General features: G+C 42.3%; 1 protein-coding gene across 1 annotated transcript in view; it reads right to left on the bottom strand.

Moving 5' to 3' along the window:
- Positions 1–14928, bottom strand: part of LOC102373839 (inactive N-acetylated-alpha-linked acidic dipeptidase-like protein 2) — a 315106-nt gene that overhangs the window by 207346 nt on the left and 92832 nt on the right. Inside the window, exon 7 of the mRNA XM_025212511.1 lies at positions 2282–2428. Coding sequence (XP_025068296.1) covers positions 2282–2428 — 147 coding nt within the window. The remainder of the gene's footprint in view (positions 1–2281; positions 2429–14928) is intronic.

A 14928-nucleotide genomic window follows, 5' to 3' on the forward strand; every position in this document is an offset into this window, starting at 1 on the left:
CAGGTAGTAATACAACAGTGAACAAGGCACTTTCAAGAGCAGTAAGACTCCAGTCCAAAAGAATTTACATAGTGTGAGAAATAACAAAATTCTATTCTGATTAACCACAAAGTATTATTTCAAGTTCTGGCCATTATTCTCTTTCCATTATGAAACGGTATGACAATATAAAAATGAAAAATGCTTAGCATTTGCTGCTGTACTTGGTACTGTACTCTGCATAGTGTTTATAATTGCAGCTGTTCATATTATTCCCATTTTGAAGATGACTCCAAAAATAAAAATTAAGGTCAATCAATTCTGACTGTAGGGACATATCCCCTGTTGCTACTGTGATAGATGTTCAGTAAACCAAATGCTTGTTTGGCTATATCCCTATGTCATACAAAAAAAAAAAAGATCCAAATGTCCCTTGAAGCATTTACCCAGACAAGAACATTTGCCAACTGCAGTATGTTACCCAAAGTAGACTGCCCTGAATTATTTTTAAGCTAAATAATTTTGCATATAATAATACTAATAATGATAGCTGCACTGGCAGCTTGTAGAAGGCTTATTGTTTGAAAGAGAACGACAGTACAAGTTTTGATCGCACTAACTCAAGGGTTTTCAACCAGGGATACTTGGGAAGGCCTCAGGAGGTACTCGGCAGTGGGTGCTGCTGCCATTTCCACCACCGCTGCACCACCAGCACTTCTGCCACCGGGGGACCTCCGCCCCCCCACCCCTGCTCAGCTGCTAAGGGACTACTTCCTTCCAGCCCTTGGGAGTACACTGACCAAAAAAGTTTGAACAATTCTGCACTAACTGATTGTAATTAATTCTTCTATTAACCTCCTCAGTTCCCAATTTTGTTGACAGCCCCCCCTCCTTAAAACATTGTAGTGCTAAAGTGTTCTTCCATTTTACCAACCCTCAGAATGAAATGAAAATTGACAGCTTAAGTGCACATGGGAGCAGATGTCTGGAAGGATGATAGTGGGGGTTCTCTTCATCTAAGGGTTACAGAATATTGTAGTGGGGTGTCCAAAACCACTTCCCCTATGTGCTGTGGAACAGTGGGTGCCTATACACGAGTGCAGTGGCTGCTCCGATGCACTGGATTTCCAGTGCAGCACAGCAGACTTAATTAATCGAGTCTGCTAGAGCATGCCAATTGCCTCCTGTGCCTTGTGTATCAACGTCTCCACGCTTAAAAATGGCTGTGGGGGCGCTTTATCTAAAGCTATTTGAATAAGCTTTATTTCAAACACCCCCACTGCCATTTTTAAGTGCAGGGACGCTGAAACACAAGACACAGCAGCACCTTAATTAGAGTGGCTCTCAGAGCCGCTCTGATTAAAGCACCGCCCTCCCTCTCCCCCCACCTCTGGAGCATGTGTAAAAATGCCCAGGAGTGTGCACAGGGCAAATAGAAACCTATGACTGAGAATAAAGGAGCACATTCTGCCCTCCACTCAAGTGCAGTGGAAAAGGTGTGCTGTGGGGAGCTAACTGCAATTTAATAAATGTTCATCAGCCACAAATCGAGTTAGACAAGTTGCTGGAGCAAGTCTAAGATATCATTGGAAAACCAGACATAACAGAGCCGCCTTTGCCATAGCCTCTCTCTGTTTCCTTCTAATCAGGATGCTCGCAACATGCTTCCTCTCTGTGCTTACCAGGGATATGGAGAGAGGCCAGTCTTCATGCTATGCAAGGGAACTTTAGCGAACTGGAGAATGAGACCCAGCACATAGGAATTTACATCCACCGTGCAGAGTGGAGAGCGCAATTCTGCCCATCGTCTGGATACGATTTAATATGCATTTTCAGGTTTTATCTTTTTTTTCCAGGCACAGCAATAAAAATTGACACAGATAATCATTTGTTTTCATGGGTGAAAGGCCATCTGTAAAATTGGTTTGATTAATTTGTACTGTGTAATCTCACAGATTAGATAATTCTCATGTTGTTCCTCAAAGCAAGATAAAGAGAAGCCGCATGATGGGTTGTGTGTTGCATTGAATGCTGAAGAGTCACCATTATATTTTGATGTTATTCCTACTCCTGCCCCTTTCTTGCTGTGATCTGTTCTATGACAAGAGGTAATACATCTTTTTTAATGCAATGCTAGACCACAGCAAAGAATGTCTCCAAGTATATACAGAAAGTCACCAAACACCTAAAAAAAAACCCCATCTAAAACAATTCACTAAAATGAGGTAGTTTTTTTGCTACAAGCTGTCTGAGGAAAGCCAAAATCTGTTCTATCATGGCACGTATTTCCTTTCAGAGTTACCTCTAAGGTCTTGATGTCCTCATATGAAAACTGCAAAGTAGGGATCCCAAGATGGTTGATGAAATAATCAGAATCACCCTGCATCTGCACAGAACTCACATTGGATGCTGGGCATTTTGCCTTTCCCAGACAGTTGAAGCTCTGGCTCTGAAAAGAAAAGAAATCATAGTTCTCATTATTAAGATTTGCAACCAGCTTGTAATGACTCATGATAGCATCTGGCACGTTTGAAACAACGTTCTGCCAGGAAGACCCCAAAGCATTTTTAAAAACATAGGCCAGGTTCATAAGTGGCACAACCCAGCATGTCTATTTGCACTATCTTTGCACAAATCTGAACTGCTGATACCTCTGGGGTGGAATGTAACACCCCATTAAAAGTGCACTGCAACAATGGATGATTGTTTCAGGGCAAGGAGTCAGTGTTATATTCGAATGAAAATGCAGGAAAATGGGTCAGGAAGTTGGTAGGCAGATATAATTATTCGGTTGGCCATGGCTAGGCAGTTTAGTATACTGGTAGCAACTCTTACAAAGCATGCTGTGAAATCTCTAAAGACCCTGGGGAGCGGGGACCATTTTAAAAAAATCTGATTAGTACAACGCATCTGAACAGAACAATGCTGAATCAGATACCTGATCATCGAATTTGAAGGGCTAGCATTCAGTGAATGACTGGCAGTTTAAAAAGCTGTGCTGCAATGCCTCACAAACAAGGGGTTAATATAGAAATAAAACAGAAAGATTAAAATGCACAGTACAAATTTTCTGGGTAATTGATACAAAAAAAAATTCTAGCCAATAACATGTTTATACTCCTTCCACATGAGTACTTAATGGCAAATTCTTAGCTACAGAACTGCAATAAATGAAAGCTGAAAGCTAGAAAATAAACCCAAGACAGAGTATTAGTACCACGTACTAATGTAGCTTTCAAATGCATTAGGTAATTAAGCACCTAATAAATAGTAGGCAAAAAAGGCTTTCAATGTATATTAGAGAAAATAAGCTACTTAGCTTTTCTTAAGAATGTGAAAAGGTTAAAGTACTGCACAACAAAGTTTATGTTTGGATTGTAGTCTATATAGTATATCATGTCTCCTTAATGCCCTTCTTGTAAAGAAACAACCCATTTCACGAGCAGTGAGTGTTTTACTCATACTTTAACATTAAAAAGAAAATAAATACATGCACCATACATTGTGAAAACTAGTCAGGCAGTTCAGTTTAACAATCCAGTCAATACAAATGAAGAGCCAGATACTAGTAGTCTGCTTAGCACCTGTACAGTTCCACAAATTGTGCCAAAGGGCAAGTAAGTCTGGCCCCAAATGAGCTTGAGGTAGTTTCAGGTGACATGTCTGACTTTGAGTCTGCCTACCTTTTAAAAGGGAGAGAAAGCTCTTGTATCTCCATTTTCTTTTATTCTTCTTAGGGTTGGCAAGCTGGTCAATTGACCGCATAGTTTTTGACCAGTCAAAGATGATAGCAAGCTTACCAAAAAAAACCCCCTATATTTTTTTCTATTTTCTTAGCAGAAATATTATTTTTTGTTGTTTTGACACATTTCCTAATGGAAAATGTGTGCAGTTTCTGTTTTATTTGTACCTATAGGCATTTTTTTTTTGTTACAAATTTTGACCAATATTTGACTGGTCAATTGACCAAACTTTATTTGACTGTTTAAATACCCAACCCTCATTCTTTTATTTATTAATTTTTTTATCCTTTCCTACTACCATGTGAAGACGCATCAAACAAGTAAGCCATCTGTAGCCCAAAGGAAATGGGTCTAGCTATATAGAAAGAATCCAATTCTTAGTGGCATAAACTACCCTAGCTCCATAATCAATTGATACTATATGGCCGCTTTAAAGTATACAAAGAGCCTAAACAGAGAGTAAAGGTAAAAACATAAGCATTTAATATCTGTAATCATAACTGTTACATTTCAGGCCAAAGTTTGACTGATTGCAGAATTGATGGTACCCTTTTAATTACAACTTTGATTCTTTGTGTCTTACTTAGCCACCCCCCACAATTCTTTAAATGGGAAATTTCAAATACAATAGGACAGCATTAAACAACTACATGACGGTTGAAAGACGTACAAAATGCACCCACTCAACACTGTAATGCTATCAGCCAGATCCTGTACGTTACGTGCCAGGAGAGTCTATCTGTTGATTAAAGTGTTGAGCTTTCTTATGTGATCAACAGAAAAGTGAAAAACAAGTTCCGTTTTTCAAAAACGTTGGAATCTGCAGCCAAACACAGCGATATAACATACCCTGTTCTTTTCATTCTCTCAGTTAGGTCCTACTTTTGTAACATTCACTGATGCTTAGCAGTATTTCTCTGTAATTAGTAATTAAGCTAAATAAAGTCAATAGCTTTATGCTGGAAAAACTGAAGTCATATCAAAAATAGCAAAAAACAGTATGATGCAATGCAGAAAGGTTTAAAAATAACTAATCTCATATGCCTACTTAAAAGGGGTGGATCCCGAGAGGTGCAGTGGCGTGGCTGCATCCCTCTTTCAGACTGGACTGTGCTGCTGGAGCCTTTGGATACTTTAAGAAAATCTCTAAAGTGGAAGAGAAACTCCCCTTCCCCTCCATGCTCAGAAACATGTGCCCTCCCCTCTTCTTTCTCTGTCCCCCGCCTGCCGCGGCTCATTTCCCTGCTGTCCCAGGGCAGGGGAAACCTGCTCCTGTCTACTCCAGCTGGGCTGCACAGGGGCTGGGCTCACCTAGGGCAGTAACCCCTTGCTCCTCCTGCTGTTCCCAGCTAAGCCCAGCCCCTATGCAGCCTGGCTCCATCAGGCAGGAGCTAGGAAGCTTCCCCAACCCCAGGGACAGCAGAGAAAGCAGGGCACAGAAGGGGTGGGAGGGAATGTGCCTCTGAGCACTGAGGGAAGGGGGGTGATTACCTGCTTTGGGAACTTTAAGAAGTCCCCAGAGGCTCCTGCAGCTGTCTGCCTGCACTGGTGGGTTGGGGGGAGGAGTCTGGGAGCAGGGTTGCAGCCACACCTGCCCCTGTACCTCCCTTTGCCAAATACCAGATCCACCCCTGATACTTCACATGTCTGATCAACCCACATTAAGAACATACTGTGAGATGCAAATATACATACCCAATGTTACACATGCCAAAACCTTTTAGAAGCCTTGATTGCTGAACCCCACACACAGCATACACAATTTTCTTGGCAAAGAGAAATCACATAGTAAAAATGTGTGGTTATAGGTTAAAATGGATGAATTATGTCCAACATAACTACCGTTTCTATATGCCTGTGAGCATGATAGTGTCATTGGGCATCTAGGAATTACTGGTAAATATCAGCCTATTAGTGGTTTATTTTGTTTTGTTTTAGCTTGTGAGAACAGATGATTGTTACAACCCCACTGCCCCCTATTCTTACTGCAGGGAAATAAATCTCTAATGTTTAATACTTTTACATAGTTTCTGTGTTGAACCCTGTTTTGTTTCCTGCACAAAAATAATACAGAGTAATCATCCCTCTATTTGTTAATTAGAAACTAGAATCACTTTTCATAGATTCCTATTCATAGGTTCATAGATGCTAGGTTTGAAAGGGACCTTAACAGATCATTGAGTCCAAACCTCTGCCTTGGGCAGGAAAGACGCCCCCCTGTCTTGGCAGGAAAGAGAGCTGGGGTCAGATGACCTCAGCCAGATGCCTATCCAGCATTCTCTTAAAGACCCCCAAGGTAGGGGAGAGCACCACCTCCCTTGGAAACCCATTCCAAATTTTGGTTACCCTTACCATGAAGAAATGTTTCCTCCTATCTAGCCTAAATCTGCTCTCTGTTAGTTTGTGACCATTGTTTCTTGTTACCCCAAGAAGTGCCCTGAAGAACAGAGCATCTGATCCCGTGCTGCATCCCCCTAAGGAATTTGTAGGCATCTACAAGATCACCTCTCAGGCTTCTCTTGCGGAAGCTGAAGAGGTCCAGGGCCCTCAGTCTCTCCTCGTAGAGCTTGTCCTGTAAGCCCCTAACCATATGAGTGGCCCTCTTCTGGACCTGGACCTCTTCTCGAGTCTGTCAACATCCTTCCTGAAGTACAGCATCCGAAACTGGATGCAGTACTCCAACTGCGGTCTAACCAATGCCGCATAGAGGGGAAGTATCACCTCCTTGCTTCTATTTATCATGCATCTGCTGATGCATGATAAAGTACGGTTAGCTTTGCTCATGATTTCATCACACTGATGACTCATGTTTGTCTTGGAGTCCACTATGACTCTGAGATCCCTTTCTGCTTCTGTGCTGCTGAGAGGGTCACTTCCCAGCCAGCAGGTGTGCTGGATATTTTTGTGCCCTAGGTGCAGCACTCTGAACTTGTCCTTGTTGTACTGCATCCTATTGTGTGCTGCCCACTTTTCTAACCTGTCCAGGTCTGCCTGCAATTGTTCCCTACCCTCCAGAGTGTGCACTTCACCCGACAATTTAGCATCATCTGCAAATTTGGACAGAGTACACTTCACACCCACATCCAAGTCACTGATGAAGATATTGAAGAGTACAGGTCCAAGGACTAAACCCTGTGGGACCCTACTACCCACATCCTTCCAGGTCAATACCAACCCATCTACTACCATTCTCTGTGCGTGACTGCTAAGCCAATTTGCCACCCACCAGACTGTGTAAACATCTATGTCACAGCCTTTTAATTTATTTATGAGAATAGGATGAGATACCGTATTGAAGGCCTTGCTAAAGTCCAAGAAAACAACATCCACCTCTACTCCTGCATCTAAGCATTTTGTGACCCTGTCATAAGATGAAACCAGATTGGTCAGGAATGATCTACCTGTTATGAATCCATGTTGGTTTGCCTGCTGCATTATTTTTTCCCGCTGGACTCCCACAAATAAGATCCTTCATGATCTTTTAAAAGGCTTTTCCAAGGATAGAGGTGAGACTGACTGGCCTTAACACCAGCCAATTCCTTCTGTACCCTCAGATGCAGCTTGAAAATAGGGACCACACTGGCCCTTTTCCAGTCCTCTAGGACCTGACCCAAGCACCACAAGCACTCAAGCAGCCGTGCCAATGTTTCTGCTATGAAACCAGCCAATTCCTTCAGTACCCTCGGATGCAGCTCATCCGGGCCTGCTGACCTGAACACATCCAGTCCATCCAAGTGACTCTGCACCATGTCAGTGTTGACAGTTGGTGGGCTGGTATCCCTCTGATGCCCATCAATAATCCATTAGGAGACTTATCTTGAGCCCTGTTCAGGAACACCAAGGCAAAAAATGCATTGAATAGCTCAGCCTTGTCCCCCCTCTCTGTCACTAACTGCTCCTTCTTGTTCAATAGGGGTCCTATGCTGTCAGCAGGGTCTTATGCTGCCCTCCACCTTCCTTTTACTCCCTACATACCTAAAAAAATACTTTTTGTTGTCTTTAAATTGTGTTGCCAGCCTGAGCTCTGTAGTTGCTTTGGCTTTTCTAACTGCCTCCCTGCAAGTGCGGGCCAAGTAGGTATACTCCTCCTTGGTAGCTTCCCCCTGCTTCCACTGCCTATATTCCTTCTGTTTTTCCCTTAGGCTCCCATGGATTTCCCTGTTTAGCCAAGAAAGATTTTTGGCTCCTTTCCCCCTTTTCCCTTGTACTGGGATAGTTTCCCTCTGTGCCCGAAGGATCACTTCCTTTAGAAATTACCACCCTTCCTGGAATCCCATCTCACCAATACTCTTCTCCTGCCTTAAAGCTTCAAGCTCAAAGAATGATCCAGAGGAATAAAAGGAAAACATATGCAGGGTTTATATTTTTTCCATAGATCTGCATGTTCTTAAGTAAAACAGAAATTTTGTACACGCTGGATCTGTTTCTGCCTCTTTGGGCTGTGCTACATTTTCAAATTAAAGCTGGGTAAAAAGCAGCTATAGAGGCATTACACGTTTTCAAACATTAACTTTATAGCTGGTTAGCTCCTTCTATAGCTGGATAGTCATTCGTCTCCTGTGATAGGGCATTTGTACACATGGTTACACCACAGCAGCAGGCACTTTTAAAAATGCCTGGCACTGCAGCATATGCATTTGTATAAATGGGGAAATGCACATCAGCACTGAGAAAATAGTGGCGGCACACTTTTGAACTAAAACACAACAAAGGTGCATTAGTTCAAAAGCGCACCACTGCCATTTTCTCAATGCTGGCACACATTTTGCCATTTATAAAAATGCATGCAATGCAGCGCCAGGCACGTCAGCTTGCATTAATTAATCAAGTCTGGCTCTCTGGTGCATCAGAGCAGACCAATATATGTGTATAAATGACCAAAATTACTGGAGGAAGGGTGTGCGCACCCAAAAGCTTGCAGAAAAATATATATTTTTTTGCAATTTCTTAGCTGGTCTAATAAAAGCTATTATCTCAGAACCAAGAGTTCTAGAGTTTTGCATTTCTTTGTCTCACCCCAACATAGCTACCGAATACATCCCCACAATTACTTTGGCATATGTGGCTAGTCTAAATTTATTGCACAATTAACCAGTTAATTGTAACATGTAGCAGGGGCTTCTTGCTTGCACCAACCTAAAATGGCTTTTGGAGAGTTAAATTGTGAATGGAAGCCACACATCTTTGATGGCACTGGGGAAAGTGTGTACTTAAACTAATGGGAATGGATCTGAGGAATGAATACTCTGGTGGTCCCAGAGTGACAGGGCTACAGGCAAATCCAGGATTTTGAAAAGGGAGTGGGAGGGCACACGGTGATGTGCATCATGACATGTAACAACACAGATTATTCTCCAGGTAAAAAGAAACTAGAATTTTTACTAACAAGCTGGGGGGGGGGGCGCTTAGGCTATGTTATTCAGTTCAAGATTGATGCAAAGTTAAAAAAGGGTGTGAAATAAAAGCTATATTACCAGGAGCAGCTAACAGACAGCAGAACAGGTGAAGAAAGGCTAGCTTGACTAGTGGAACATTAAGATAATTAAGAAGGAGAACAGGTCAACCCCGTGCATTGAAGAGTTTAGAAGGAATCAGGTAGCGTTTAATGAGCTATGAAGTCAACTGACTTCCTTACTGTTCCCTAAACAGAAATGCCGTTATCACTGGTAGACAATTGGTTTCAAACTTTGGGTGGAACAGAAATCAAAGGTGGGAGGATGCAAATGCACCAGTGCACCCTGCCTAGATCTGCTCCTGACTCTGGGTTTCAGCTTTAAGTGGTTGCCAGACAGCATGTCTGTACCTCAGGTACGTGCTGAATGATCCCAAGACAGACGGTGCCTTGACTGTTCAAACTTGTGAAACTTGAAGCATATAAGAAATTCAGTATCTCGTTCTTCTCTGAGGAGTTCCCAGAAAGGGAAGTCTCTGATAGGCATGTTGACAAAATGCTAATATAAAACAATGTTTGCTATTCACTACCTGATTTTAAGCCTCCTAAACACCTGCAACAGAACCTATCAGTACTTAACTCTGAAAAAACAAAGACTTTTTTTAGGTTCTCAGGCACCCAGTATGAGGGGCCATTGTACTGAATATTACAACATATAGGATGACACTATAGAGGCAGACAGACAAGAGAGACAAAGAGAAAGAGCTGTGACCTGGCATCACCAGGACCCACTCCTTCCTCCCAGAACTATTTGCCATGTCTGCAGTCAAACATGCAAATATCAGATACTGGAACTGTCATGCCCAGATCAAGGGCATTGCCAGAGCATCAAGGCCAGATATCGTCAACAACGGCAATACGAAATTTCACACTGATCTCTAATTGGGGATCCTGACACACAATAACATGTGTCATATTAATAATGCTTAACATACTGGTGCCTGCAGTTCTTGTACCTTCTTTGTCATCAAAGGACCAAACACGAAAAAAATACCATTCGTTTCCATTGGCAGGAGAATAGCAGACAGACGGTTAGCATTAATTAATTTGCCAGTGCATTTACCTTGCTTTCCAAGACATTCTTTCTGCTACATTTTGCTGTACAGCTTCCTGATTTTGCAACACTGCTGGATTTTATGAGGCATACTGTATGACAATCCATTTGTTCTATTGTGCAAATGATCTCTTAAACAGTACACACAGAGGAAATAGTTCCACTATAGGATTTCTGGATGTTACATACACATTGGATACTGTGGGTTTTATTTCCCGTTTTGTACCTCGTATAAACAATCTGATCCATTTCAGATTGACTCTGTTAACATGACTAAAGTGCAGTATAAAAGATGCTATCTCAAATTGAAGTATTATGTTATTAATTTATCTTTTCCCTTAGCTATCAGGAGGGGCCCTCTACATCCAGAGGTACATTGGGTTTTTACTGCAACTTATGTTAAATATCAGACATTTTTACTGCAATTTCGCATATAGATCTGAGCAATATCTAAACTTGGAGTAGACTCAAAATATGGCACTAGTATTCTGATCCAAGATCCTTTGAAACCTTGGCAGTCTACTGACAGGTCCTGAAATGGCTTAATGCCCCCTGGAAGACTTATTAGGAATTGCTATAAACTTCTAGAAGTCTTGTGAGGCAGGAATGGGTGGAAGCATATACTTGCGAGGAAAGAATACAATGGGAAAAAATTAAAAGGGTAACGACACAAGATGAATGACCTAAAGAACATAAAAAATGATCCACCTGTTACATGACAAGTAAGCAGCTTTTCCCATTAGCCTGTCTATCAAGAGGAATTCTTATAGCTGCCATTATGGCATCTCATCTTCACTTTAAACCTTTGTTCTTGAAATCAGGAGCATAATCCAAGTTGAATCTTTTTAGACATGCCACAACAGGCATCTGCTATAGAAAACACAACCAAGGCTCCTCAGAATCAACAAGAGCTTAACTGACCTTGACCTCTGGCCCTCTAGAGAGGGCTGGCATAGCCTACTTCAGGGGAGGAGATTGCCAACTGCAGGAAAAGCAGTGGAAAAGTTGTAGCACACATGAATTTAAAACACTTGCTATAACCTCAGAATCTGGCCCAACTGATTTGATTTGCCTTCAAATATCACTCAAAAACAACAAAGAAAGACTTTTTGGCTGTTGAACATTGATTGTACAATTTGTTAGCTTTGAAATCCCTGCCCGTCAACATACAATCCCTCAACACTCTCTATTAAATACAATGAAAGGTGGATTTTTACGGTGACTTGCTCATTAGCACAGTAAGCTTGTGACTACTTAAGAGTCAATACTCAGTGTTGATATTCACACTGTAGTTTAGTCTTTCTGCAACAAAAACTTTGAAATGGCCACTTTTTAATCTTAATCAACACAATTCTAACATGAAAAGCTTCAAGAGAGGAAGATACACTACAGTTCATCTCTCTACAAGTACCAGGGCAAAGCAACACATTTCAGTACAAATGATGTGTTCAATCTTATTGAAAAGAATATAATTTTATAAAAAAATTAAATTGGTTTTTGAGAGTCACCAGCACTACAGGTGCTGAAAGTTATATTACTCGTGACACTGGAAGAAATGGGATTTAATATCAGATCCTTAACTTTTTATCTAGTGCCACTTTAGGGAACCAGTGGGCGAGGCATATACCCCAGAGAGCTCTGCAGGTCATGAAGTGGAGAAATGGGTAAATAACACCAGTGTAGTTGTCATCTGTTGGCATTTTACCCCAGAACATCTGTTAATCAAGGCAAGGTAACCTGTGGTACAATACTAGCCTACTGTATGCAGTAATCTCAGGATGGCTGCATGCCTGTCCATGGGCAGATCTAGGATTTTGAAAAGGGAGGTACAGACGGTGTACTACAGCATCACATATAATACAACATAATACATATAACAACCCATTTGTCCCCATTTAAAAATAAACTAAAAGCTTTACTAATACACTAGGGACCCTATATTATTTAGTTTAAGATGAAAGCAAAAGAAAAAAGGTTATTGAAATGTGCATTCATTTGCAATGCCATATATTATGTATAAAAACAAAAGAAACTAGGCAAAATATTCAAAAAATGTTTTTCATTATTTCTACAGTCATTGAAATTAAATGTATGCCTCTTTTTCAGATCAGATAAAACAAGATCTAGCCTTCTTGAGAGTGCACCCAATGCTTCACTGAATGTTATCTCCACAACTGAATTAATGTTTCTAGCTAGATTCAAAAACAGTCTGCAGTGCTTTGAAATAGGAGCTACATTTCCAGGAGCAGCTAACAGACAACAGAACTACAAAAGAAAGCACTACTTGATTACTGAACCCATTAAAGAGCATTATAAAGGAGAAAGGGTAATTAACACCTATGGAATGAAGAATTTAGAAGGAAGAATTATAATTAATCATAAAGGCAACTGACTTCCTCAGTGCTGTCTGAACAGAAATGCTGCTGCCACTGACAGGCAGTTGGTCTTAAACTTTTGGGTAAATCAGAATCAAAGGAGGTGCAACTGCAACCCTCGCCTCCCAATGTGGGAGTGTGTTTGTCTGCTCCAGATCCCAATGCAATTTACATTTGTACACGAAAATGATGTATATGCACAATAATAAATATTCCATCTATTCTTATTCATGCAAGTTGTCCAAACAACTCTTTACTTGGAAATAATGAGATCTGATTCAGTTAAAAAAATGTTGTAACATTTTCTAGCATGGGGCCCACTTTATATCACCTAGAGCAGTAGTTCTCAACAGGAGGTTTGTGGTCCCCTGGGGAGCCTTGAGCAGGTTTCAGGGGATCCAATCAGTCTGGCCTGGACATGGGAGGAGACATCTCAGCCCCCACCTCCCCGCCTGCCCCCCCCCAGGCTGAGGCGACTACCAAGGAAGGGGTGAGGGTGGGCGTTGGGGTAGGGGTGGGCCTGCCCTGCCTGACCCCACCACCTCCATCTTGTGGGCAGTGCTGGTGGGAGGGCGAGGCTCCACACTTTTGCTGTTCAGGTGAGTGGGGTCTCAGGACTCCCACCGCTAAGTCCTGCCCACTGCACCTGGGACCATGCAGGTGGGTCTGGGGAGCCGGGCAGTTGTTGTGGCACAGGTGGGCCATGGAGTTTTTATAGCAATTTAGGAGGGGCCTCAGGAAGAAAAAGGTTGAGAACCCCTAACCTAGAGCTGACTGAAACTTGGAATTTCAATCAATATCATGTCAAATGGTAGGACATCATTCTCAATCAATACCATGTCAATCCCAGGACATCATTCTCCCATTGTACTTGTCCTTGGTGAGGCTGCAGCTGGAGTACTGCATCCAGTTTTGGGCTTCACAATTCAAAAAGGATGTGGAGAAGCTTGAGAGAGTCCAGAGAAGAGCCATGTGCATGATCAGAGGTCAGGAAAACAGACCTTACAATAACAGGCTGAGAGCTATGGGACTCTTCAGCCTGGAAAAGCAAAGGCTCAAGGGCGATCTGGTGGCCACCTATAAGTTTATAAGGGGTGTTCACCAGGATCTGAGGGGACGTTTGTTCACCAGAGCGCCCCAAGGGATGACAAGGTCAAATGGTTATTGTCGGGAATCAGAGCAGCCGACCGGCAGCTGCTTTCTGACCCCCCCCACCGGAGCAGTAAAACTTTCACCTGACAGGCGGGTAGTGATGGATGCGGTGAAATTAACCAGGCACAGACGCGTGTTGGTTACAGGAGATTGTTTACTTACATCACCCAGATAGTGACGTGCGATGCAGGCTGAGCCTTTGTTCCTGTTACAGTTGCTTCGGTTACAGTTGAGCGAACAAGGTCGGGTTACAATATCAAGCGATGACGAACGAAGCGCGCCGAGAACGGACTATCGAGCCTGCAGGGCTTTATTACGTCAAAATTAACGATGACGGGGAGTGATTGACAGATGATCAGACCGTCAAGCTACTCTCGTGATGGACTTAGGTTTCTCCTCAGAGATTTTTCCAGGGTTCTCCAGCTTGGGCGGAAGTTGCTAAATTATTTATAGACAGAGGTGTCTGACAGAGATACCCAATGATGAACCGTTATGTGGAATCTTTAATTTTTTGGCAAGCAGCAGTTCTTTGTGCTCTCAGGTTGCTATCAGGTTACAAGGTAGTGGGTTAGGTTTCTAGTATGTTACGTGAGAGAGGCTTACGCTTATTTCTTGACCAATTATATACAGTTTCCCCTCGCTTTTTATTTCAGCTGACCAGTTACCTACAGTTATCCCTCTGGGTTTTATTGCGGGGATTTATGGCAGGGCTATCCCCTTTTACCCTGACCAGTCTTAAGTTTCGTTTCTTGTTTGTGACGTGGGCATAAATTATATACAGCTCTCCACCAGGATTTTGTTTTAGGAGTTTCTGGCAAGGATTTCTTTTAACCCTTAGTTAACTAATTGAATGGTATCTCTTGCTAGTGGCATGGGCACTGATTAACTGGGTTGTGACAGTTATGAATTCCTCCATGACCATTTCAGACATAAGGAAGAACTTCTTTACTGTCCGAGCCCCCAAGGTCTGGAATAGCCTGCCATTGGAGGTGGTTCAAGCACCTATTTTTTATGCCTTCAAGAGAAATCTGGATGTTTATCTTGCTGGGATCCTATGACCCCAGCTGACTTCCTGCCCCTGGGGCAGGGGGCTGGACTCAATGATCTTCCGAGGTCCCTTCCAGCCCTAGTGTCTATCAAATCTATGAAATCTATGAAATGTTGACACCCTAA

Source organism: Alligator sinensis, unplaced genomic scaffold (assembly GCF_000455745.1).
Source record: "Alligator sinensis unplaced genomic scaffold, ASM45574v1 scaffold1447_3, whole genome shotgun sequence".
NCBI lineage: Eukaryota > Metazoa > Chordata > Crocodylia > Alligatoridae > Alligator > Alligator sinensis.